At 32.8% G+C, this 28,000-nt stretch overlaps 1 protein-coding gene across 2 annotated transcripts; it reads right to left on the bottom strand.

Annotated features, from left to right (window-relative positions):
• Positions 1–16: 16 nt before the first annotated feature.
• LOC134709742 (mannose-6-phosphate isomerase-like) lies at positions 17–27,889 on the bottom strand. 2 transcript variants are annotated; one of them, XM_063569889.1, is made up of 8 exons: positions 27,698–27,889; positions 21,187–21,326; positions 8,917–9,117; positions 8,462–8,600; positions 8,147–8,332; positions 4,063–4,236; positions 3,494–3,708; positions 17–320 (listed from the first exon to the last, which is right to left on the bottom strand). In XM_063569889.1, the coding sequence occupies exons 1-8, from the start codon at positions 27,708–27,710 to the stop codon at positions 72–74; spliced, it is 1,317 nt and encodes a 438-aa protein (XP_063425959.1). In that variant the 5' UTR covers positions 27,711–27,889; the 3' UTR covers positions 17–71. The 2 variants fall into 2 exon arrangements, with proteins under 2 accessions (XP_063425959.1, XP_063425960.1); XM_063569890.1 differs by lacking the exon at positions 21,187–21,326.
• Positions 27,890–28,000: the final 111 nt, after the last annotated feature.

Here is a 28,000-nt window from a genome sequence, read left to right as displayed (position 1 = left end):
GCATTTAACTGACAGTTTTTAACTCAAAACAAAAATTACATTTTCTAAAATGTAATTATTCACACTTCCGTTCAGAAGGCACTGGCGACTTTTGAAAACGTTTCTGAAGTGTTATAACAAGCTCTGAATATCGTCATGTCGTTTGACTGTACATCAACGCTGACTGTATGACAAGCAGCAATGAAAAAAACTATTCCCGTCTTCAGTTTTATGGGTTCGGTTAATGAACTGCTGGATGCCTGACCTTCGCCGGTATATACCAAACATATGCTTGCACTGTCAATAGCAGTAAGATGAACAGTTTTATTTCCCGATAATATCTGAAATAAATGAAAAAAAGGTTTCAATATTTTATTTTGATATAATATGTATAAAATAATCAGAAATGTCCAACGTTAATAATATGTTCTATTCCTTTATATGCGTGTCTTGCGAATCAAAAGTTTGTGATACTAGTAACGAATTTAGTCGGTGATCACGAATTACATAACAGACTGGTAAATTATTTTAATAAAAGTCGGGGATTTCGTTACAATAAATTACTTCAAACTTTTACTTAATTCTTTCATAGATACAAAGATTTGATTAGTAAATTTAACCGTACCTTTAGAAAACTTATTAAAAATGGTATTTCACATCCTTAATTTTACTGTAGTATTGTACTAAAAGCGCGGAAATCACTATGTGATCCGATCCGTGTAAACTCATCGAAACTTATCTTACCAATGTTATAGTTAGATCTTTGAATATAGTTTACATTGGCAAAAATATCGATTTTGTCATCAGCAAATTAAAACATAACTAAATTTGTATTCTTTTCAAACGGGATTAACTCCTAACTATCCTACTGCCTGTCGATACTTTTATTTTTGGCATTGCACAATTCATGTCTTTTTTGACTGTCCATGACTTTAAAATACTAAATCCCTGGGATGTGTTTTAGTTGATTTTAGTCTTTGCTGCATGATTTTTTATTTTAAATTGTTTTTGGCTTTTAACTAGCTTTCAGTAACTGCGAGTACTATCAAATCGTACTTTCGTGTTAATTTGACCTGTTGATACAATTTGTAATGTTTTTTTGGTTATTTAAAGTTTACTTATTTAGTGTTATATCTCGTCTCTCTATTTTTGATATAAACCAGCTTTAATAAGTATTTGGTATGACTATAATTTTCACTTCTGTTCTCGTATTATGAACAACAAAATTATTTATTTTGTAAAAAATATTTCCGTTCTCCATTATGTATACCTTACAACAAAAATATTTTCATTTACCTGTGTGCATTATTCTATTTGGCGGCATTTTGTTGAAGGTTATGGTTGTCTTTCTGAAATTGTTTAACATCTCACCCCTTATTTTATTGATTTTGTATTTACATTGTGTCATAGATCAAATTTATACGTTTAGTGTATATTCACTTGTTTGTGTTACTATGTCTTTTGATTAAGTTAAGCCATTTCAATTGATATTTTACAGTGTGTCTTTCTATGTTATGATGTTACACTATTGTTTAGGTAAGGATAAAGGTTTGTACCTATTAAAACGTTTAAACCCGCTGCATTAGTTTGCACCAGTCCTAAGTCAGGAACCTGATGTTTAGTGGTTCTCGTTTGATGATATGGTTCATTAGTGTTTCTCGTTTCTCGTTTTTTTATTAGCTCACCTGGCCCGAAGCTCCAAGTGAGCTTTTCTCATCACTTGGCGTCCGTCGTCCGTCGTCGTCGTTAACATTTTACATTTTGAACTTCTTCTAGAGAACCACTAAATGGAATGAAACCAAACATGGCATGAATGTTCCTTATGAGGTGCTGACTAAGTGTTGTTACTTTGTAGCCGATCCATCATCCAAGATGGCCGCCAGCGGGGGACTTAGTTTAACATAGGACCCTATGGGAAATGCATACAAATGACTTCTTTTAGAGAACCACTGAATGGAATGAACCAAACATGGCAGGAATGTTCCTTATGAGGTGCTGACCAAGTGTTGTTACTTTGTAGCCGATCCATCATCTAAGATGGACGCCAGCAGGGGACTTAGTTTAACATAGGACCCTATGGGAAATGCATACAAATGACTTCTTTTAGAGAACCACTGAATGGAATGAGACTACACATGGCATGAATGTTCCTTATGAGGTGCTGACCAAGTGTTGTTACTTTGTAGTTGATCCATTATCCAAGATGGCCGCCAGTGGGGGACTTAGTTTAACATAGGACCCTATGGGAAATACATACAAATGTCTTCTTTTAGAGAACCACTGAATGGAATGAAACCAAACATAGCATGAATGTTTCTTATCTGGTGCTGACCAAGTGTTGTTACTTTGTAGCCATTTTTTTTTTCTTTTTTTATATGAATTCAAAAACCCAAAGAGAGTCAGGTGAGCGATACAGGCTCTTGAGAGCCTCTAGTTATAGATTAGACCGTTGGTTTCCCCATTTAAATGGTTTTACACTAGTCATTTTTTGGGCCCTTTATAGCTTGCTGTTCGTGTTGAAGACCGTACTGTGACCTATAATGGTTTACTTTTACAAATTGTGAGTTGGATTGAGAGTTGTCTCATTGGCACTCATACCACATCTTCTTATATCTATGTGATAAATAACACCACAGATTTGTTTTCAAAAATTTTGTTCGTGATAACGAATTATGCAATTTATAATAACGATTCGGCTCCGTGAAATTTTAAATTCGTGATTATATTTTTAAGAAGTCCTATATATGCTTCTGTACGATTGTCACTTAAGACTGATGTAGAAAAATGAAGATACACAAATGATTTGTCCCAGGCATTATTTATCTCTATTGCAGTACTGAAGCACATACAAGAAGCATCATTATTAATCGAAGGTCACATTGATTTGTCGGAAATAAAACCTTTTAATATTTCTGCATTGCTCATTATTTTTGTTTTGAAATTAACATCTCCCAAATGTACTACAAATCGAGATTTACAGCTCCAAGGGCAGATTTACTTTACATGCTTTTGCCCAATTCTATGTTCCTTTTGGCAGAGACATATATACACATATGTGTATATATGTCTCTGCTTTTGGTCACACAACAGAAGAATTAGTAAACAGAAACATAGAATGAAATTTGATCTCAGACATTTCTTTTTCTCACACCTTCAACCCGATTCGATTTTACTTTTAAGAATTCACATCATTTTTTTTTTGCAAATAGGCCCAGGAAGAAAATAACTTGCATACACGTATGAACATTTTGTCAACGTGTTTTTTTTTCTCTCTTTCACCAACATTATCTTGGTATTGCCAATAAATTTGAAAAGGGATGTTATAATGTGAAGTAGTATTTTTAGGGGTTTAGTTTGTGAAGGAGCTGTTCGTGACAGCTTCTCTGAATTGTAGAATGTAATTTACGTCCGAGTAAAATGAAGGGCATCGTTAATCGTACTCTGCATTAATTTAAAGCATTATGTTTATTAAATATTTCATCATTTTATTTGCTTCTCATATACAGTTATCTACCTTTATAACCGAAACAGCAAAATCAGGAACATGCGGTTGAAATTTTGTTTCAGATATTCCAATTTCTAATTGTATTTGATTAGACGGTAGTTTCATATCCTCAGCAGATCGCCCGGTATAGTTAACAGTATTACAGAAAGTATTAACATCTCGATACTTGAAGGTCAATCCAGCTCTGATTACATTGTGTGAACATGCCATACACTCTAAGCAATCTGAAATAAGTAATTTTCAGCCATATGTATTAAGATAACTTTATCTAACTTTCAACTTTTTAGTTAAAGTTAAAGGAGGGAAAAAAAGAGACTGAGCAACACGAACTATAACCAAAATCTTTAATGAACTCAAAATCTCCTACTCCATTATACACACCTCTCTCTAAAACATCATACCTTCTGTATGTTATCGCCCAAGACAATTTTTAAAATAAGGTAATTTGCAAATTATTTTATAATGCTGCTGTCCCGTTTGTAAAATAACTTTTGGAAAACCAAGTAATCGAACGGAAACTTTTTTCATGTGTTTTTGCAAGTATGATAAATGGAGATGGATGATTTATGAATACGCACCACCATATATGTAAGCATGAGGTATATTAGCATCAATGAATATTGCTTCTCCCGGTTGTAAATCTACAATATTTAGGAAGTAAATGGCGAATATTCCAACATCGCCTGGGTATTCTGTGTTTATCTTATTGATGATGTCAGGAATATAATATTGCACATTCTGTCCAGATAATTCTGAAAAAAATGATAGGTATATTGAATTAATATTAAAATCTATACAAAATGCAATACGCTTTAAATTCGTTAAAACTTTGGACTACGAATTCATAAAAATAGTGTTTTAACTTTTTACAATATATTTACACACAAACACTTACACACTAACAAGTTTGAAGACAGGAATTTGGCATGTATATAACTCATGCTGAAGCAGTTTTAGTGTCCAAAGAACACATCTGTTGATGAGATCTGAATGAGATATTAAAACGAAATACAATGGGGCAGGGGTATGTTTCTGTTTAGAATTGGAAATGAAAAAATAAAGCATATTTACAATTCTATCAGAACAGTTTATAACTTCAAATTTACTATTTCTGTACAGCTGATTCCTTATACTAGTATATCAATTGTATAGTCCTACTGAATGGCAAAGTAGATTTTTGTTTTATTTCTATGTCAAAGAAAAGTTTAAGGTTTTCTCATTCAAAATTATAATTTTTCTGACAATTAACAGAGAGTTTAACCTAAAATTTAAGATATTCAGTGAAAAATATATATAAAACATACCCAATATCAAAGGAGAAGGCAGGTAATGGTATAAAATGCATACGAAATGCAAAGACATAATAGCCTATGCATTGTTTTTGTGTCTTTTTTGGACTTTTACAGACCAAACAGCCTATTCATTTCTACCAGTGATTTTCTCTTAAAATTTAGTGTGAATGTATTTCATGATTTGAGGAACAAAATATGATGAAAAAAATTGGGGGTCACCGACTTAGTTTTGTCACTATATAGCAACCTCAGTTTCCTGTTTTCCCGAATATTAACATAATATTTGCTTGTTATCTAAACTCTCAAAAAATACTTTATATCAAACCTACAAGCATAATTCTTAATGCAAGTTAAACAGTAGATTTGTATCTTTCAAATACAGGTTCAAGAGTTTGAGGCTCATATTGATTTGATCTTTAAAAATATGATTTGTTTCATTCCCGCCAAAAATTAAACGTTAAACTGAAAAACGTTTCCAGTATTAAAAAATATCTACCAGTGATTTCGTCATAAAAATCTAAAGAAGGAAAGTGCCATATGAACTCTTCACAATAAAGCAAAAAAAAAGTGTATGTCACCGACCTTTCAAAAAAGTTAGTATTTTCATGATTTTTTCTCGTTCGTTTTGAAGAAAAGAGTTGTCTTTCTTCAGAACATTGCATCTGACGTCATAGTACAAACTTTCCTTGCTGGCGCACTATTTGAAAAAAGAAATCGCAAATTGGACGTTTGAAACCCCCATTTAAATTTCCAAGAGTAACAACTATATTCACCTACTGTGTTGTCCGGTAATACTATAGATAAAGCATGTATCAGTTTCAGATCTTAATGATGTTGCCGCACTATATAAACCTTCAGAAACAACATCCGTCGGAATGGAAAATTGTTTGAAATAACCTTTCACGCCGCTTTTGTATTGAAAGTCTGTTTTTGTCCTCTGTCTCACAGAAGGAGAAATATTGAAAATAAAAAAAAAGAAATGAAAGATGCAGAGTATTTGACTATACCAGACTATATATGTGCTTGGTTTTTTTTCGCGTCAATTTCAGAAGTTTGCCGTAACGAACTCATTCGGTACCGTTAAAAGACGGACATAAAATTATTATACTATTATTTTTCCCGACTAAGACGAACGTTTTAATAGAAATTATTGCATCAAGTTTGTGAATTCATTATTTTTGAATATTTAAGATATAAGGAAATTAAAGTTTTGATTCTAAAAAATTATACATCTATCTTAAAATACAATCCTTTTATTACTACCTCAAGTGTTTTCAAAAAGTTTTTAATTCAAAAATTAATTTAAAAAATAATTTTCCGTTGAAAACTACAAAGTAAGATTTCTCAAACAGGATAAAATATAAAAAAATTATATTAAATCTAAATTGCTCATTTTGGAACTTTAAACAAGGAAAAAGTTGTTGCCGGCATTGAAAATCGATTTTTTTTCAATCTTTCCGGTCACAGTTGTAGCTAAATGAAAGGGAGCGATTTAATGTAAGATATTATTCTTGGAGCAATTGTTTTGTCATAAGTTAAATTGACAACAGTTTAGTTTTAAACACTGAAAATTTTTATTTTAATTCACATTCGCTGAGTAGTATTAGGCCGTGTTCACATTGACCTAAACTCGGTGTTGTGTTAGTGTAACTCACACATAAACTAAACATGGTTACGTTCCCATTGATAAAACTCAATGTTTACATGTAGTTTAAATCATGTTTCGTCTACATGCAGTCGATAGTCGATGTAGGCATTGTGTAGGTTCAGTGTACACAAAACCACCGTGTAGAACGCCACATGCGGGGTGTCGGCTATGTATGACCGATATGAAGGAAAAAGCAAAAATTGTAATTCACATAGTTACGGGTAAACTCTGGGAAGATTCAGGAAATCTGTTGTTAGACCTCATTGCTGCATTTTTGTGCTGTTTAAAATGTATATATATGTATACCGACTGATTCAGGTCGAATCTGTCTGTTCTGGTCTTGTATTGTGTTATGTTTTTGGTGTAATTTTTTTTTGTGACTTTGAAATTTATACACAGTACAATACTTTAAATACCGCTTAAGTCGACGATAGGGGCCATCTTGACCTTGTTGTAGGGTATGAATAATACGTTTATTGTAGAAGACCCTCCAATGACTGTGAAGATGAAGAACAGGAATAAGCCCTGTTCATTGATAATTTGTATTTTTTTTCTGTTTAGTGTGTTCGGTTTTGTCTATGCACATTTACTCCATATCCCCGTTTATTTTCTATTTAAGTACCTGAACACGGCTTAATGCAAGTTTAGCCCTTCAATGTAAAAGGTCATATGGCAATACATTCTTTTTCTTTTTAAATGATTTGGTTCCGGGAGATAAGAGTTGTCTCACTTTAATTTAACCCATGTCAGCTTATTAGTTTTATTTACAGAAAAGAGAGCCAGTTTTCTATTTCTCAATATAAAATTATTTTCCATGAAAAAACGACCAATTTGTCTATGTCCGGTAGCATCGTATCCTCTCAAAACAGTTTTATCGAACAATATCTGGACATCGGTGGACATGTAACATTGCCAAACCACACAACCGTTCACACGTCATCGTAGATCTTTCTCATAAGTCTACGAATTTCAAATATTTTTAAAATTTAAAGTAGTTTTTAAAATTAGACAAAAGGTCCTTAAATATAATAAAACTCACGTTTAAAACAAAATTACTAATATACAAATGAAATTCAACACTAAGACAAAAGTCATAAAGAAGGGCAATCAGTGAACAAAATACAAAACAAGAAACAGATAAGACACATAACGACAAACAATAGACAGCCAACACTGAATACTAAAAATAAATGAGAAACATGGATCCCGAAAAAACAGGGGCGACGTCAGAGGGTGAACAGAATTTGCTTCTTGCAAGACACTCGCCGTGAAAATAATTTGATATGCAGACAAGCTTTTGTTTCAACTTGTATTATTTTTTTAAAAATTTCCAACATGAGGCATCCTGTCTTTATGTATAGAACGAAATGTCTGTACGAAGTCAGGAATATGACAGTTGTCTTCTATTCGTTTGAGTTTTTGATTTTGCCATTTGTTGAGGGACTTTTCGTTTTGAACTTCCTTGGAGTTCGGTATTTTTGATATGTTACTTTTTATGAATTGGTAAGATTTGAACATCGGTAAAAAGTAAAATAACAAAAATTCCGAACTCCGAGGAAAATTCTAAACGAAAAGTCCCTATGCAAATGGCAAAATCAAAAGCTCAAGCACATCAAACGAATGGATAACAACTGTCATATTCCTGACTTGGTACAGGCATTTTCTTATGTAGAAATCTACAGTTGTCTATAGCGTATCAAACCAAATAGTACACATGCCTACCTTTGTCCTGGATGGTTTTTAAAAGTATACCAATCTGATTTTGTACCATATGTTTGTCTTGATTCATGAGAGCAGTAAAACAGTCCTTCATAGCCTGGTTGTGTAGCACGTGGTCATCGGTCTGACTGACCTTGGATAACTTCAGGGCATTGTTGCTTCCAATTAATCTTCTGAAGGCTTTTATTTCTGCGGTGATAAAAACGAACTATTATATTTAAATCATACAAATGATCAACAGTGGTTATAAACGAGTTATAAGTTTTCAGATCATTGCGCTATTTATATCTAATTGAAGATACTATTAACACAACATACTTGTGAATTTTGCTACTTCTTGAATTGGTCTGAATCCACACATCGCTTTGAATGGAGTTAGAGCTATGGCCATTTCTGGTTTATGATTTGGATCCTTGTAGATGTCTGGTCTCTCCTGGTGTAACTTCTGTGCTGAAACCTTAATCGTGAAAAATATTTACAAACTTCATCATTTTGTGGATCGATATTTCATTATTTTCAATTTGTGTCAACTACCATAATTTAAAATTAAACAGAATAAATTTATTCGTAAGTAAGTGTTTTAAACACATTGAATCGGTGACAAGTTAAAAATGTAAATTACAACAAATAAAAACATCATATTCGTTCAACCGTTGCATCAAACATAAGTTATACGCCTTTAAATGGATTTTGAATCCTCTGCTTTTAAATTCCTCAGAATGTTTATCATAATTAATAGAAACTGAATATTCATCCCTGCTTTTCAGTAATACCTTGTCTGGATGTATTTGTATTGCAAGAGTATTCCGTATTGAAAGCACTTTCATTAGAAAAGGTAACTGTCCATCACTATGTTGGTCCATCTCCGACCCAAAAGCACTAGGATTAAGTCTCAGCCAATGTTCTAGAGATTCTTTTCGTTCACCGTTATAATAACAAACAGATGGACAGGTTGGGTGCGTCCCCATCCATAGCTGAAAAAAGAAAAGTTAACAGCATCAGAATTTTTTATGGGAATATAACTTTTACTGCATATCTGCTGTTTTAACAATTTACTCGGATTACAGCATTAGTCCGAGTATCCCTGTTATTAGTTCCTAAATTTCAAGGAAAAAAGCTCAGTAAAAAGTAATCAAATATTATAAGTAATAATATTTACATTCTCATAAAGTACAGTGTATAAATAAATTATAAAATCACGTGTTAACGGAACTTTACACCCAACATCATGACAGTGGTTACAAAGCAACTTGTCGAGATCAATTTTATTTTGAACCAGTAGTCAACAGCTTCCACAATAACTTTTAATGTCCTAAAACTATTACAATGTCATTATTTCGACTACAATCGCACGCCAATCTTTATCATAAAAGGAAAGTTGATTGGATAAAAGTGATGCACGCCTATATTAAACTGAGGTCCTATGTACTTATCCTAGCATTCCTGAACCAATCTAATACTTCGTCTACTGTCGAGCAGTGGGCCAGGATCCCAGTCTACTATGAACTGACTTCTGATAGCTCCCAATATGAGGGGAAATATTCCAGATATATTTAGACATTTAGTTGGGAACCAGTATTCGATATTTGAAAAAAAAAATTATTGATATCTCTAATTGGGAAGTCGTATACACCGCCTTTTTGTAGTCATTTCACATAAAGAAAAATCTGCAGGGTTTTGAGATTTTATAAGAATTGCAAATATTTAACAAATTCAAATTCTCATACAGGATGATTTTCCTATTTCCTCAACATTGCCTGCTGAAGAGAGTGAGAGAGGTGAAGGATGGGTGTCAAGCCCGAATTTCCAAGAGAAAAAACAAGCTGAAAACCGAAATCCGGAAAAAAAAGCATTTTATGCCGAATCCCATCTTCGGTAGCCAAGGGATACGATCCAGTCCCCTTCTCTCCACTGGACCGTAACCCTTGGCTAGCGAAGATGGCCGAATCCCGAAAATCAATCATTGATTCCCGAGTCCCAATAAGTGTAAATCCCGAATTTACACAAACATATAGGCCCAACCCGATGTCCCAAAAAGATCTGTTCAAGTGTTCAGTTTATTTAAATTTTCAGAGATTAAAATCATACAAAATTATTTTACACTAATTCGTCTTCAGACACTAGCCGAAAAAAGCCAATGAAATGCATAAAATATTGTATGTCACGGGTCACGCACGGACTGTCTTACTTTATAGGAATGCTAATGCGGAATATCAAAAATAAGGTATATTTTAACAAAACATTTACCCATTGTACCACATAACTTAAATTAACCTGTATACATTGACCTCTTATCCTGTCGACTTTGAAGCCCATCAGACAGTTCCACATAGAGACCTTGGTGAAATTTGAAATGTAAACAACTCTTAGTTTTCACGGGAATGACGATTTTGCAAGTACTTTTTAGTGATAAGTTCATCAACGAAGAAATCTTAAAAATAAGACGACAGGGTCGAAACTAGCACTAGTGTCAAGCTACCCAGCAATTCTCATCCTGCAATTCTGTTTATAAAAATCTATCCTGCAATTCGTCATCCTGCAATTGCGTTTGGTAAACTACTTGAGCAACAATTTTTTTTCTTTAAAATCATAGTTTTTGACTTTTTTGTTCACTGCAAGATTTATATAGAAATTATTAGAGTTGTATATCCCATTAACAAAATTTTTAATTAAGTTTGCAAATTTCTAACTCATATTTACAGTTTTGTAATTAGCATTTACCATAATATCATGATGACAATTCAATTATCTGTTAAGTTCAGGATGTGATGAACGCATGTTTAATCCAAATTTGTGGTTTTTCAAAACTCATATCAACGACCAACAATAGAATTTTGATGTAAAAAAATTGGTCATGATATACTTAACTAGTACCCACAACACAACTTTTTTTTAAACAGGGTCACCTCACTTGTTCAAATCCATTGCCCCGGCAGTTCTTTATGGCTAGGGATTATACACTCTGCTCTAATAAACAGCTATTGGGTAGTACTACAACCAGGGGGCAAAGAATTTTTGGGGTAAGCATTCATTAAGGACGAAAATTGCGTCCGAAATACGGAAATAAGCCTGTATTCGATAAAATACGCATTGGGGGCGTCCACTTTCCGACCCATTGTCTCGGTAGTTCTTTATGGCTAGGCATTATAGCAGCTACTCTTATGAATAGCTATTGGACAGTACTACAACGTGAGGGTAAAGAATTTCTGGGGTAAGCATTCTTAAAGGCCGAATTTTTCGTCCGTAACACGGACAAAAAGTCAAATTTGATAAGATATGCACTGGGGTCACCTCACTTGTTCAAATCCATTGCCCCGGCAGTTCTTTATGGCTAGGGATTATACACTCTGCTCTAATAAACAGCTATTGGGTAGTACTACAACCAGGGGGCAAAGAATTTTTGGGGTAAGCATTCATAAAGGACGAAAATTGCGTCCGAAATACGGAAATAAGCCTGTATTCGATAAAATACGCATTGGGGGCGTCCACGCTCCGACCCATTGTCTCGGTAACTCTTTACAACTAGAACAGGATAGTGCTTAATCAATTTAGTTTTTTTCTTTGCTTGCCATACATTGATTACAAAAAATAAACCCACCGTCTTATTGAATTTAAACGCAATTAACTTGCACAAAAAATGCGTGGAACACTTTTTCTGCTTTGTTTTACAAGACTTATGCTATAATACAGATAACATCAGGTATTCATCTAACACAGGCATATTCCTATTGTTAAGGAACTACTTTACAGGATGCCGAGAGTATGGAGGGCCATTTCACAGTATGAGTGTCAAAATGTATAATATTGAACAAGTTATTTATTAACACTACATTTAAATATAATCGGATGCGAACATGCGAATCTTTGAAATTTATCATGTGTTCATAAAGATCTAGCACATTAATTGACATTAAAGTAGTCTAAGTGATACGGAACGCACGATCGGAATAATCTGTTTGTTGTCAACGAAACAATGAACAGTGCCAAATGTTTGTACTGTATGATATGTGGTCTTCTTTTAAAAATAAATGCTTTCTCCTTTTAAACAGGTCGAGAACTCTAGATTTTCTGACGTCAGAATATATTTGCATAGTAATTTCCAAAACACAAGGCCAATTTGGCCTTGAAAAACTGACCAATCGATTCAATGAACTACAATGCATTGTGGGCTACTACGAGTAAACTACTACTTAAAACACGTGGAATTAGTGGGAAAAAAGTCAACTAATATATTGTCTGGGACTCTCATTACCAAAGTTTTTATTTTGCAAATATATTTAATGTAAAATATAGAACGTAATCTTCAATTTGCATGCTCAGATTAAAAAAATATTGTTTATTGGCTTCACGATTTGACTTTCTTTTTCGTCTTGCAAGAGTAGTTGAACCGGTTTTGTGCATTGTTATGAATTGAACCTGCATTAATTTCACGACGTGACACAGTATAATATCAAATGAAGTAACCACTGTCCAGTAAGAAAATCATTTGAGCTCTTTTAAACCTGTATAATGTCATTCCAAAATCATTTCTGCCTAGAAAAACACGGAAACTTTCATTGAAACACTTTTTTCTGTACTGAATGTGTTTTTTTTTTTATCAGAACCTGAACTTATAGTAAGAACATCACGATATTCAGTATGCTAAAAAAAATATGTGTTATGAAAGCGGCAGGGGGGGATCCAGCCATTTTTTTAAAAAGGTGTCCTAACCCTGGACAAAAGGGGAGGGGGTTCAAACTACATGTCCCCATCCAAATGCACTGATCGTCCTAAAAAGGGGGTCAATCCCCCGGAACCCCCGCCCTTTTGGATCCGCCACTGAGCGGGTACGGTATATAGCTCAATACATATTTTATAGTTTCATCCATCGATAATATCCATTTTTTGCTAATTTTATCACAAAATATACTTCAGACGGTTTTTTTTGTCGTTCGGCTGCTGTCCTGTTGACATATGTAAATTATCTCCAATATTAAAAGTCTCTGGATCATAGTGGGTGCCATATTACCTATTATTTTTTTCTTTCTAAAACGTGCTTTGTATAATATAGAAATAAGAAGATGAGATATGAGTACCAAATGAGACATCTTTCCAAAAAAGACATAATTTAGTAAAGTAAGCAGTCATAGATGATTTGCTGAAAAGTAAGCTATTAATGACCCAAAAATTACTTGTGTAAAACAATCCAAACAAAAAAAAACCGGCCCAATCAAATATATAAAAGGACAAGAAATCTATTCCATCAAAAAATATATATTGTACAGGAGCCTGTATTTCAGTGGTTGTTGTTTGTTTAAGTGTTACATATTTGCTTTTCGTTCATTTTTTTTATATAATTAAGGCCGTTAGTTTTCTCGTTTGAATTTTTTTACATTGTCATACCGGGGCTTTTTATAGCTGACTATGCGGTATAAGCTTTGCTCATTGTTGATGGGTGTACGGTGGTCTATAAATGTTAATTTATGTGTCTCTTTGGTCTCTTGTGGACAGTTGTCTCATTGGCAATCATACCACATCTTTTTTATTATAGATCCAACGCCGCAATTTTCACAAAACATATCAAAATTTCCACCTTGTCGAACATACATATGGATAAAATCATTACAGCTTATTTCCTAATGCATGTAGAGCAACACTTTGGTTAGCTTGCTTGCTTTGTTTGTATATTGTACAAAATATAAAATATACAAGTTAAATTATGCCTTTATACATATATTTTTTAAAGATGTTAATCTTATTTTCAAAGCTTGTATAAACAACTATGCAAACAAAGCAAGCAAGCCAACAAAAGTTTTACTTCGCAGGTATGAGAAATCAGCTGTAATATTTTTATTCAGTTTGGCAAATGTCCGAGCCCGTTAAAAAACTAACATACTGAAACTACAGTTGCTGACTTCACTACCTTCAAATCAAAGGGGACAGTTTGGAAGTCCCATATACTGAAATGTGACAAAAAAATACTTATAGATTTTGTTAACACTGCCATGTATGTAAATATTTCTTCGCCTTTTTTACGAACACAAAATTCAAGGATCCCACATTTGCCGCTTTAATTATTTATACGAGCATTTCTGTACTCGTGAATATCAGCACCGGCTGTTATCCACGGCTTACTTTACACTATTGAGTTTGTCTCATGGGTAATTGTGTTTTTTCGCTGTTGTTTCGTTGTTGTCTCACTCTGGTAGACAACTACATGAAATATCTGTGCCATCATCAAACATGGTAATGGCTATATATCGGGTAATTCAAACCCTTTTTTCTTCGCATAGAAACAACTCTTCTTTAATCTGAGCATGGAAGTCATACTTTATATCACGAACTATGAATGAGGATACATAAAATGAAAAACTAAGCGAAATTGTTAATCCCGCATTGCACAAAAAAATGTGTTGTATTTCAGTAAATAACACGTGTTCTTGGTTGATTGTAAACACGTAGTAGTCCATCATGCATTGTGACTCATTTAGTGGATTGGTCAAAAACCTAGGTAAAAATGAATTGCGTCACATGTAAATAAACAATTACATGTGCGAGAACATAAGTATGCTAATTTATGCATTTCCATATAAGGTAGTGGTCCTGACCTGTTAAATACGTCTTTTATTTTAGTGTCTTACATATATTTTAAGTTTAAACTAATAGTAATGTTCAGATTTGTTTGTATCTATAATAAATTCTTTCTCCTTTAAATGCAGATAGATAAAAGGTCCGCTGAATTATGTCCTCGTGTAATAGACGCCCTTAGGTAATATAGGGGATTTGTCATCAATTAATTAATATAATTAATAAGTTCCCTATTTTGTTCAATCTTAATTACAATTTTAATTTGGCTAAATACCAAAGATATTAACCAAATTGCCAGGCGATTTAATCATTTTTTTACCTATTGCAACGATCATTTATCTTAATATATACGTGTGTGTTGACTGGGGTTGGATGGTAAAATTAAATAGGATTTTCAGGGAAAATAGGATTTTCAGGGAAAATAGGATTTTCAGGGAAAATAGGATTATAAAAATGAGAGCCGTGGTGTAGTGGTTAGTGCATCGGACTACTAACACAAAGGTTCCTGGTTCGATTCCCGTTTGGGATGGAAATTTCAGGAACTCAATTTTCGGCTCTCCCTTGACACCATCTGCGAGTATGGTCTTCAGGAAACGATGATAGTCCGTCGGAAAGGGACGATAAATGGTTGACCCGTGTTAAGAGAGAGCCACATCTCTTGCACGTTTAAGACACCCTTGTAGATTTCGAAAAAGAGTAGGCTAATGCCGCTACAAGGCATTACTCGCACCCGCAAAGTGGAAACGGATTAATATAAGTTGCAAAACTTGTTTCCCAATCCACTATAAATAAATATGTTTAAACTAATAAAAATGACCTGACCGTATGGGTTATGCAATAGTGACCTGAGAAAACCTGCCAATGCACAGTAATAGAGTGATGACAGCTGCTGATCCAGAACCATTTTTTTTTAAATGGGGTTTACTGGTTGTCTTGATAGACCCGCTACAGTCATGCTTAAGTGATTTCCGCTAAACCAGTTTTCCCATGAAAGGGGATTTGGACTGGATCAGCCAATGTTTGAACTGGGGTAACCTGACCACGCACAGAAGTAATACATTGCTGACCTAATATAACCTGAAAATATTTGTGAAAGCTTGCCTAGAGTAGTATGCCTATGTATAGTATTAAAGTCATGACAGTGGTGACCAGAGTTTACCTGAACATGTACAGTATTTTAATGGTGACCTGAGGTAACCTGGTAATATTTGTGTTTTATAAAACTGTTTTTGGACTAAAAGGTGACCTTTGAATAGTAAGACGATGTACTGTAAATGCAAATTAGGCTATACAATAGCTATCGATTGAATCAGAGCATATAATCCGTAGCCATTAAGAACTACCAAGACAATTGTCTGGAAAGGCTAGCGCGTATTTTATCGAATTTGGCTTTATTTTCGTGTTTCGAACGATATGTTGGACCTTAAACAAAGCTTACCCCAGAAATAATTTACCTTCATGATGTAGTATAATATGATAGCTATTGATTAAATCATAGCATATAATCCGTAGCCGTTAAGAACTACCAAGACAATTTGCTGGAAAGTTGGTATCCATAGCGCGTATTTTATCGAATTTAACTTTAATTCCGTGTTTCGAACGATATTTTTGGCCTTTAAAAAACTTATCCCCAAAATTATTTACCCTCTAGATGTAGCACTATATAAAAGATATTCAGTGAAACAGAGTCTGACAATTGGTTTGAAAATTGGTGACCCTAGAGCGTATTTTATCTAATTTGTTTTCCCTGTGTTTCGAACGAAATCGTCGGCCTTAAAGAAAGCTACCCCCAAAAATTAAATACTTTTACGATTTAGTACAACATAATATATTCTTAATGAAGCAGACTCTCTAATATCTAACCACTTAGAACTTCCCAGACAATTGGTTTGAAAGTGGGTGACCCCAGAGCGTTTTTTTTTTTTTTTTTTTTTTTTTTTTTTTTATAGATTTTGATTTTATTTCTATGTTTCGGCCGAAATTTTTGGCCTGTAAGAATGCTAACGCTAGAAGTTCTTTACCCTCCAGATGCAGTACTAGCCAATGGCTATTTATATACGCACAGTCTATAATCCTTAGCCATAAGGGTCGGAAAGTGGGAACCCTGTGTATTTTTTACAATTTGGCTTTATTTTTGTGTTTCGAACGAAATTTTGGGCCTTTAAGAAACCTTACCCAAGAAATTCTTAACTATACCGATGTCTTACTTTATATTATAAAAGCATTGAATAAGAGTTTATAATCCGTAGCCATAAAGAACTACAGAGACAATTGGTTGGAAAGTTAGTTACCCCCAGAGCGTATTTTATACAATTTGGCTTTAATTCCAAGTTTCGGACGAAATGTTCGGCTTTTATAAGAATGATTACCCAAGAAATTCTTCACCCTCCCGTTGTAGTGCTATCCAGTACCTGCCTATTAGAGCAGAGTTTCTAATCCCTATTCCTAAAAAATATAAAGAACTACCAAAACAATGCCGGAGACGGAAAATGGGTATTCGAATTTTTTTGATTTGTTATTTTACGTGTTTCGAACGAAATTTTGGGTCTTTTAGAAAGCTTACACAAGAAATTGTTAAACATGCATGCATGTACATACGAATCATATCTAGGACTGTAAAAATTTATAACTCTTTATGAATCGTCATGATTTTTCTAATTGTAAATTCTAGTTATAAAACTGTGAAGATGAGTTAGAAATTTGTAAACTAAATTTAGAAATGCGAATTGGATATGAAAAAAAATATATTTCTTTTTATATTTTATTATAAACAAAACAAGTTAAAAACCATGATTTTGAATAAAAATAAAATTGTCACTAAAGTAGTTTTTTCGAACGCAATTGCAGGATGACGAATTGCAGGATAGCTTTATTGCAAAAGAATTGCAGGATGAGAATTGCTGGATAGCTTGACACTAGTGAAACTAGCTCTAGCTCACAATAAAGAAAATATGAACCGTCTTAAAGCAAGAAGGTCTCCTGTACCCGAAGTTTCGTTTCGTGGACATATATTGCTGGTGGATAATGTCTCACCGACTTAAACAATGTAGGATCTACAGAGAAATGACGATTAAAGGGTTCGAGCTACAATGTATGTAGCATTTGAATAAAAATATTATCTTTGTAGAAATCTGCTGTCATTTCAACTTGATTCAAACTCAATTATGTATATTTTATTGTTTTATAAAAAAAAATCACTCAATCCCTTGTCCTATAATATAAGACTTCGTAGGTTTACATCGTTTGCATTCAACGTAAAAATATCAAATAAAAAACGTAGATGTTATATCAACTATAGGTCACGGTACGGCCTTCATCAATAAGCAAAACCCATACCGCGATAAGCAAGCCATAAAAGGCCTAGACATATCTAAAAACATATTCTGATCCCCAAATAGCTGAAAAAAATATTCTGGTCAAGCAGATGACAAAAAAAATATTCTGAATCCAGATTTTCCCCATACCTGATAGTGTAAAATATTATAAAAAATTAATTTGATTGGTAGCGTTGAAGAACTTTTTTTTCTGACTCAGACAAAACAAAACATACCCCGGCCCCCTAACCCCTTGAAGTTAAATGGTTGTTCCCTAATGTAATGTCTTTCGGATTCAAACTAATTAAATTTGGTAAGCGATGCATTATTTAAGATATTTAGCTTGCAAAGAAGAATAAATAAATTTGGTGTATTAACTGTTTTCTGATTGGTTAAAATTATTAGTTTTATTTTCAATGTTGTCAATTTTGATGGCGACACGCCAACTCTGACGTTGTGTATTCATACGCCAACATGTGTGTACGTTGTTATTGTTAATATAAATAATATAAAAAGTTCTTTAAGCTTTATTTTTGATAGAAATTTATTTATAATGAATGGCAATAATTTATTTTGATTTTATTGAACCATAAAACCAATTTTTGACTCTTCACATTTTACATAATCCGCTTCGCAGATTATTCAATGTGAAGAGTCAAAAATTAGTTTTATGGTTCAATAAATTCAAAATAGATAATAGCCATTCATTAAATATCCGACGAATACGGTATTTTTCTATCACATTTTTGTTCATGAAAGACATAGTGAGTTTTTAGTAAAAATTAGCATTTAAGACTAGTGTGTGAAATGCATTGCCTCTTTTACAAAAGTATTTTCACGCACGAAGCGAAAATGTATAAATTTCAATCGACAAAGAGAGGCATGTTTTACTGACTTTTATTGCAAAAGGTAACTTTCCCTTTATACGCAATATTTTCAAGCAAGTGCAATGTAATCTTACATTCGTACACACTCCTCTGTTTTCATATTTAAATAAGATCAATGGATCTCGTAAAATTTACGACTCCAGAATAGCTTTCACAGTTGAATAGTATTTGAAACATCGGTACTAAATATATCATGCTGAAATTTTCTTTCTTATGCACCGAGTTTTTCCCCTTTTTTGGAAGAGGATGCATTTTTTTTAAATGAAATGTTTGACTAAATGTCTTGAAAAATACATTGCTTGTTTTGAAATGAAATGGAAAAAGTAGTTTTTTGGGATTTTCTACTGAAAATTATTTTTAATTTAATAGATTTATTTTGAATCCATGTAAAGTGTCCGATATGACGTTCAAAATACGGTTGTCAATCAATTTAAGAAGTCGGGACAAACGGTCATTGGTATCCTATGTACAAAGTGTTGAAGAGCGGTGATGCTCAAACACATCAAATGACATTGTCATGAATAAATGACAATGTTGTATAAACAACAAAAGGGGCTACTACATAATCAGATTGTTCAGTGGCGGATGCAGGAATTTTCGAAAGGGGGGGGATGCTAGCCCAGGGCAAAAGGGGGGGGGGGGGTGCAAAACATATGTCCCGATTCAAATGCATTGATCGGCCAAAATAAAGGGGGGTGCGCACCCCCGGAACCCCCCCCCTCTGGATCCGCCACTGTTGTTTAATCCTAATTCAAAATAAAGTTGAAATTGACAAGTACTATATATACCATGGTTCTTACGAGTTAACATATTTAAACAAACGAATCCGAAGGCAGCTTTGTAACCACTGTCATGATGTTGGGTGTAATTTGCTTTCTGAAACAGTGCTCATCGATCGTTGACACAGACAGTCAGTTACTTTTTGTACTTGACCTTTATTGCCGGATTAGTTTTTAATGTGTTTACTAATTCATTGTACCACAACTAGAGCAAATTATCACGTGTTTGATGCAGCTCTTTCTATGTAGAAATATATCGCGTAATAAGTTTTCGATTTAAGAAAAAAGAAAGATATTTACGGGATTTAATATATAAAAGAACGTTTGTTAAGGAATAGAAAAAGAAAGCAAATCATGCAGCTCTTTAAATCAACATCTCAAACGTGTTTTATTTATTATAGATTGTCATGGCATTATCAGGTTTTTTCGACTTATGCGTTAGAATATCCCGTTAGTAGTATCTATAGCCTCGATCCTTTCTTAAAAATATAATGAAATCCTATGTAGAAAGAGATTAAAAAAAATATCCCAAACCTTTCTGAAAAAAATAGTTCTTCAAGAAATAATTGGAAGCCATTATTGTAGATCAATATGGTGAAGATGTCAAAAATACCACAGGCACTTGTTTCTATCCATTGGAAGAACCACTATCAACGTATATTTACGAGAAGGTACCCAACTACTTTTTTCACCTCTCCGCTTAAAACCCTTATTTCTCTGTCAATTCAGTCTCAAATTTTTTGTAACATACACCATTCGATTCATGAAAAGTTTATCTTTCAGATGATATGCATTGTATTTACCCTAAGAGTACCCCTTATCCCCAGTACACAAGATTTGTCAATAAATTTTCATATTCTCATTTTAGTCCTCCTACAAAATACAACAACAACCGGTTTAAAGCAGAAAGATTTAAAACCGCTTGTGATTGGTCGGTTCATAGTTCATAGGGTCATTCACTCTCTAGACTTTACATTAATCATTTGTGACTCTTTAGACTTATCCTTTACTGTTTTATGCAAATTATCTAAAACGGAAATAGTTGTATTTTGTAGGAGGACTAAAAACGATCACATGAAAATTTATTGACAAATCTTGTGTACTGGGGGTAAGGGGTACTCTAAGGGCAAATACAATGCATATCATCTGAAAGATAAACTTTTCATGAATCGAATGGTGTATGTTACAAAAAATTTGAGACTGAATTGACAGAGAAATAAGGGTTTTAAGCGGAGAGGTGAAAAAAGTAGTTGGGTACCTTCTCGTAAATATACGTTGATAGTGGTTCTTCCAATGGATAGAAACAAGTGCCTGTGAAAAATACTCTCGAACTCGGTTGACTCGAAATTTCGGATGAGTCGAAATTTTCCTGCGGTCCCGAACTTTGATTCATACCATTTCCATTCAATTTTAAATGTATGTATTTCGACTCCTGATAAGTCGAAATTGGATGAGTTCCATCTTGTAGTCTTTCTTACATTTGAACTTTTACATACCTCCGCATAGTGTTCATTTTCATCAATATTAAAACTATCATCTGCAGATTTTACAAGTCGAACTACCATGCTTTCACTGCCTAATTTCCCCCATGCGTTATTTTGGAAAGAGCATTCAAGCTTTAGAACTTTCAAACTTCCTGTAAATTTAAGAAGGGAAATATCATGAAATATCATAGAAGCCGAAATTCTGACATCACAAAACTTAGTTTATCCACCGAAAGTGCTAACGTTTTGAAAACACATTCCATCTTGATATTTGTGGAAATTAACTTGCTAGTACGGTGATCAAATCCGACAAATATTAGAATTAATGGACATACATAATATAAAATAATATTCCATATGGTTAGAAAGTTTCAATATAAAAATAAGAAGATCTAGTATTATTGCCAATGAGACAACATTCCACAAGAGACCAAATGACATAGACATTAACAAATTTAGGTCACCGTACGGCCTTCAACAATGAGTAAAACCCATACCGCAGTCAGCTATAAAAAAGAAAGAAAAACTAACGCCCCGATTTATGTATAAAATAATGAACGAAAAACAAATATGATATACAGCAAAATACGGAAAATGAAAGAATATATTTTCAAAAGTTTCAGACATTATCTCTAATTAATCATAAAAAGCTTCTACCAAAGTTTCATAGAATTCAATGAAGGTTTGACAAAGTAATTGATATGTAACAAACTTTAACCCCAAACTGTATGTACTTGTAACTGTAAAAAGAAACCAACACTAAGTCCATTTATCAGTAAAATACGGAAAAATTAAAATAAATATTTTCAAAATTTGGCTCTGGATACTGAATTTTGGTCATTAATGACATAATCAGGCTTCTGTCCAAATTTCATAAATTCCATGAAGGTTTGACAAAGTTATTGATGACTGCGAAACGATTACCTCAGACTGATTATGAATATTAACTGTAAAATAATCTAAGTCCATTTATCAGTAAAATACGGGAAAATTAAAATAAATATTTTCAAAAGTTTGCTCTGGATACTGTTTTTTGGTTATAAACAAACTTCGGTCTAAATTTCATAAAATTCCATGAAAATTTAACAAAGTAATTGATGTCTAATACTATAAAATCTGGTGAAACTTTAAAAAGAATGAAAAGCAATAAAACGCCTGGATCAGATGGTTTTTCAAGTGATTTTTTTTAATTTTTCTGGCCCGACTTAATTTTTGTTGTTGTAAGATCCTTGAATACAGGTTATGATAAAGGGGCACTTTCTGTTACTCAAAAACAGGGGATAATTACATGTCTTCCAAAGGGTAACAAACCTAGACATTTTAAAAAAAACTGGCGCCCTATATCTTTGCTTTTAAAAATGAAAACTCCACAACCCCTTTCATAATTTTTTTTTTAATTTTGCATGGTTTTCTCGTAGACATCCATTTAATACTGTATATAAAATTGGCTCTTGGGTTATAGCAAGAAGATTTAGAACAGTTTTGACTAAACTTATTGATACTGATCAGACAGGTTTTATGAGTGGAAGATATATTGGGGAAATCTAAGATTGATCTATGATATCAGGAATATACTGAAGATAATGATATACCAGACCTTTTATTGTTGATAGATTTTGAAAAAGCCTTTGATTCCATTTCATGGGAATTTCTTTTAAATGTATTGATTTTTTTTAATTTTGGCGATTCTATTATAAATTGGGTGAAAGTGCTCTATCAAAACATTAATTCAGCAGTCATTCTGGGAGGGAATCTTTCAGACTTTTTTTACTGTTGAACGGGGTTGTAGGCAAGGTGATCCATTATCGCCTTATCTTTTCATTGTTTGTGCTGAAATTTTAGCGTTAAAAATAAGAAATAACAAAAATATAAATGGAATCAAAGTTCTTCATGTTGAACACAAACCCTCGCAGTTTGCTGACGATACATCACTACTTTTAGATGGTAGTGAAGAATCTTTAAATGAGGCATTATTGGAACTAGATTGGTTTGCTAAAATTTCTGGTTTAAATAAAAAAAATTCCAAAACTCATGTAATTTGGATTGGAAGTAAAAAGTACAGCACGAGACACTTTGCACATATCAAAATCTTACTTGGGGAAGCACATCCTTTAAATTATTGGGTGTTAATTTTGATGTTGATTTAGAAAAACTAGTTAAAATCAATTATGATGAAAATATTGTAAAAATAAAAAGACTAGTCAAACAATGGTATAGACGTAACATTACTGTTATTGGTCGAATTACTGTTGTAAAGACACTCATGTTGCCAATTTTAAATCATTTAATATTGTCACTACCTAATCCAAGTGAAGATATTATTAAACAGATAAATGAACTTATGTATAAGTTTATTTGGAACTCACCAGTTCATAGAGTGAAAAAAGATGTAATACAAAAAGATTATTGTGATGGAGGCTTAAAAATGATTAATTCACATGCTTTTATAAATGCTTTGAAATGTACTTGGATAAGAAGAATTTGTAAAAACGATTGTAAATGGCGAAATATATTTTTGTCATATTTAGATATAGGAAGATGTGGTGTGAGTGCCAATGACACAACTCTCCATCCAAATAACAATTTAAAAATTAAACCATTATAGGTTAAAGTACGGCCTCACACCGAACAACAAGCTATAAAGGGCCCCAAAATTACTAGTGTTAAACCATTCAAACGGGAAAACCAACGGTCTAACCTATATAAACAAAACGAGAAACACGTATATATTACATAAACAAACGACAACTACTGTACATATGTTGATAAAGATAGATTATTTAGTTGTGGTAATAGCTATGTAAAGCAACTACAGCAAAGTATTAAGAATACATTTTGGAAAGATGTACTGGGTGCTTGGCAAATGGTAATTGAAAAAGAAATGAATTTGCACGACTGGGAATATTTTCTTTCCAGTCCAATTTGGATGAATAACCTATTCCAAATTGACAACAAACCAGTGTTTTTCAAAGACTGGCATAGTAAGGGTATTCTACATGTAAATTATATTGTTGGGGAGAATGGTACCTTTCTAAATTTTTATCAATTTCAGGAGTGTTTTCAGATGGATATAGACATCATGAAATATAATAGCATAATTTCTATGCTAACTAAGACTTCCAAAAAAATTAATAGGGGAGATTATAAATTAGAATCTCATACCATCAGTTATAAAGACCATTCTCAAAAGCAAAAAGGGATATAAAGATATGTATTTGGTGCTAAACAAAAACAACACTGTTCCTACAGGAGTAAAAAGATGGGAAGCAGTTTTAGTTTTAGAAAATCAAAACTGGAAAAAGATTTTTCAACTACCATTTGCTATTACAAAAAATACTAAGCTACAATGGCTTCAGTATAGAATTAATCATAAAATTCTTGCAACAAATACGTTTTTAAACAAAATTGGGATAGTGCAAAACCCATATTGTACTTTTTGTAAGATTGAACTTGAATCAATTGAACATATACTGTGGGACTGTTATTATGTACAACACTTTATTGAGCAAACTGAAATGTGGTTTCTCCAGAATGGTATTAAATTGAGAATGGAAATGGGGAATGTGTCAAAGAGACAACAACCCGACCAAATAAAAAAACAACAGCAGAAGGTCACCAACCCCAGTCACCAACAGGTCTTCAATGCAGCGAGAAATCCCCGCACCCGGAGGCGTCCTTCAGCTGGCCCCTCAACAAATATATACTAGTTCAGTGATAATGAACGCCATACTTATTTCCAAATTGTACACAAGAAACTAAAATTAAAATAATACAAGACTAACAAAGGCCAGAGGCTCCTGACTTGGGACCGGCGCAAAAATGCGGCGGGGTTAAACATGTTTGTGAGATCTCAACCCTCCCCCTATACCTCTAACCAATGTAGAAAAGTAAACGCATAACAATACGCACATTAAAATTCAGTTCAAGAGAAGTCCGAGTCTGATGTCAAAAGATATAACCAAAGAAAATAAACAAAATGACAATAATACATAAATAACAACAGACTACTAGCAGTTAACTGACATGCCAGCTCCAGACTTCAACTAAACTGACTGAAAGATTATGATTTCATCATATGAACATCAGGCACAATCCTTCCCGTTAGGGGTTTAGTATCATACCATCATAACATATATGAGAAGAACATAACCCGTGTCATGTCAACAACTGTTTTAGAATAAATGTGGTTAGTTCCGATTCAAAGACCTTATCAGTGACTCAATATTAACGCTAAAATATGCAATCTTTAATGACTTGACAACAGTATCGTAAATATCCCTTCTTAATAGGTCTATTCAAAGGTTTTGTTAGTTTCTGAGGTGAATACTGACACCTTTGTGCTTTATAAAGAATATTTCCATAAAAAATTGGATGTGAAATACCTGAACGTATAAGAAGTCTGCATGTTGAGCTATATTTACGAATGATGTCCTTATACCGATGATAAAATTTAGCAAATGTTTTGACTAGTTTGTGATATCAAAAACCCTGGTGTTATAATTTTTCAGTAATACATGAATTTTTTCGTTAAAATCTAAAACATTGTTACATACACGAGCGAATCGTACAAGTTGAGATATATAAACACCGTAAGATGGTGACAAGGGAACGTCACCATCTAAAAATTGATAATTAACGATGGGAAATGAAAAATCATCCCTTTTATCATAAATTTTAGTATTCAGCTTTCCGTTAGTGATAAAGATATCAAGATCGAGGAAAGGCCAGTGGTCATTGTCAGTATTAGCTTTATTTAAAGTAAGCTCAACAGGATAAATTTCATTAATATACATACTGAAGTCGTCATTATTGAGAGCCAAAATATCATCCAAATATCTAAAAGTATTATTAAATTTGTTTATCAGATGTTGTTTCGATGGGTCTTTGCTTATTTTTGTCATAAATTGTAACTCATAACAATACAAAAACAGGTCTGCAATAAGTGGTGCACAGTTAGTCCCCATTGGAATTCCGATAATCTGACGATATACGGAATCCCCAAAGCGAACAAAAATGTTATCTAGTAAAAATCCAAGGGCATATATAGTATCAAAGCATGTCCAATTAACATAGTTTTTTTGTTTATTGCTACTAAAAATGACCTAAAAGAGTTTGAACATATATATTCACATTCTGATTTTCTAAATGCCCATTTGATTAGGTGTGTGAATTTTTTCTTAATGAGAATGTGAGGCAATGTGGTATACAGGGTAGAAAAATCAAAACTTTGAACAGATTCAAAATCACCAATATAAGCAAGCAATTTATCAAGTACTTCCAACGAGTTCTTGACACTCCAAAAGTAATTCATTCCACTATTTTCGAAGGCCTTATTTGAACAATTTATTATCAGGATTTTAATTGTACCAAGTGTGCTGGTAAGTAAAATAGACAATTTAGTAGTATACCATTAGTATACCATTTACACAGGATATATTTTGTTTGGAAATTTATCACGAATGTACAAAGGTGACCCTCAAAACAATATTTTTCTCTGGATTAAACAATATATATATAACACATGATATTTTAAAGGAGAATGAAGTTTAACAGCATTGATTGAAAAAATAAAGCATCATTATATTTTGGAGAAGAAGGTATCAGTCAAAAATAAATGTTTTGACAAGTTTAATCAAGCTTGGTGCATTTACCAAGAGGCTTTACAGGATAATTTGGTGGATTAGCAACTATACAAAATTAGCAGACATCAAACTGAATTTTTTTATATTTGTTTTTTATATTTGTTTTTTATCTTTTTCTTAATCATCTTTTAATTCTTTTATTTATTAATTATCTATACTTTTTTTTGTATGTCCTTTTTAATAAGATGCAATTATAAAATCCCAACAAAATGTTATTTTCAAGTTCTATACATTTTCTGATAGGTTGTATTTTATTACATTCATATATATACATGTATATATGAACTTTCTGTTTGATAACTGTACTGTTGTATATTATATATGTTGGATAAAAAAAAATTAAAAAAAACAACTGCGTTTTGTCAATAACTTGGTTAATAATATCAGGGTAATTAGCGTGGATGTGTATTTATGTGTGTCACGGTGGTTTTATTTTTTGTGTTGTTGTATAAATGTACTGTAATCATTCTATTAAATCTTTTTCTGTGAAAAAAAAATAAAAAAAAAAATACTATAAAATCACAGGCTTGACAAAAACTGAGGAATTGCTTGAACTCTAAAATGAAGGAAACGTCTCCTGTTATGAAAAAGACCCTATAGTATCTGTCAGAACATAAAGTTTTTCTACTTCATCTCTCAAATAAATTTTAAAGAAACAAGATGGGTCACGCACGACATTTTCCATTTTGTTTGGAATAATTTTAAATTGAACAATTTTGTTTATTGAAAATTCATCCTGTTCTGCCAGTGAGAGAAAAACTTCAAACACAAAGTGATGAAATAGTCCAAACAATTAAACGATTTAAAGTACCTTCAAGTCCTTTAAAGATAAACTATAGTCATTGATTTATTTGCATGTACAGATTAAAAAATTCACTTACCTCCTTGATACATCACTAATATCCAGGGCTGTTACGCTGTGATACGAAAGGTTCAGTAATACACGCCATTCATCGCGAAATGGAAAAAATAATGCTTAATTATGTTATAAAGTATTTGGAATGCTAGCTTACTGTAATTGACTTTATGGACCGATCTCAATGTTAGTATATCGAAAGCGACAAATTTTTATATCATACTTAATGCATTTTAAAAAAAAATATATAAAGACGATTGTAAAAACGATACAACGTATTCAGCCAACTGTGATGATTTTATTCATGATTTTTATATACATTTAAACA

This window comes from Mytilus trossulus, chromosome 3 (genome assembly GCF_036588685.1).
Source record: "Mytilus trossulus isolate FHL-02 chromosome 3, PNRI_Mtr1.1.1.hap1, whole genome shotgun sequence".
NCBI classification, from domain to species: Eukaryota; Metazoa; Mollusca; class Bivalvia; order Mytilida; family Mytilidae; genus Mytilus; species Mytilus trossulus.
Note: the sequence above shows the minus strand (reverse complement) of the source record. Positions and strands in the feature narration are given on the sequence as shown.

What these genes read in the sequence shown, in the direction of transcription:
- LOC134709742 (XM_063569889.1), bottom strand. An exon ending in AGAAGTAGCAAAATTCACAA is followed by an intron (nt 8,333 to 8,461) that starts GTATGTTGTGTT and finishes TTATCACCGCAG; the next exon opens with AAATAAAAGCCTTCAGAAGA. An exon ending in TTGCTGTTTCGGTTATAAAG is followed by an intron (nt 321 to 3,493) that starts GTAGATAACTGT and finishes CATTTATTTCAG; the next exon opens with ATATTATCGGGAAATAAAAC.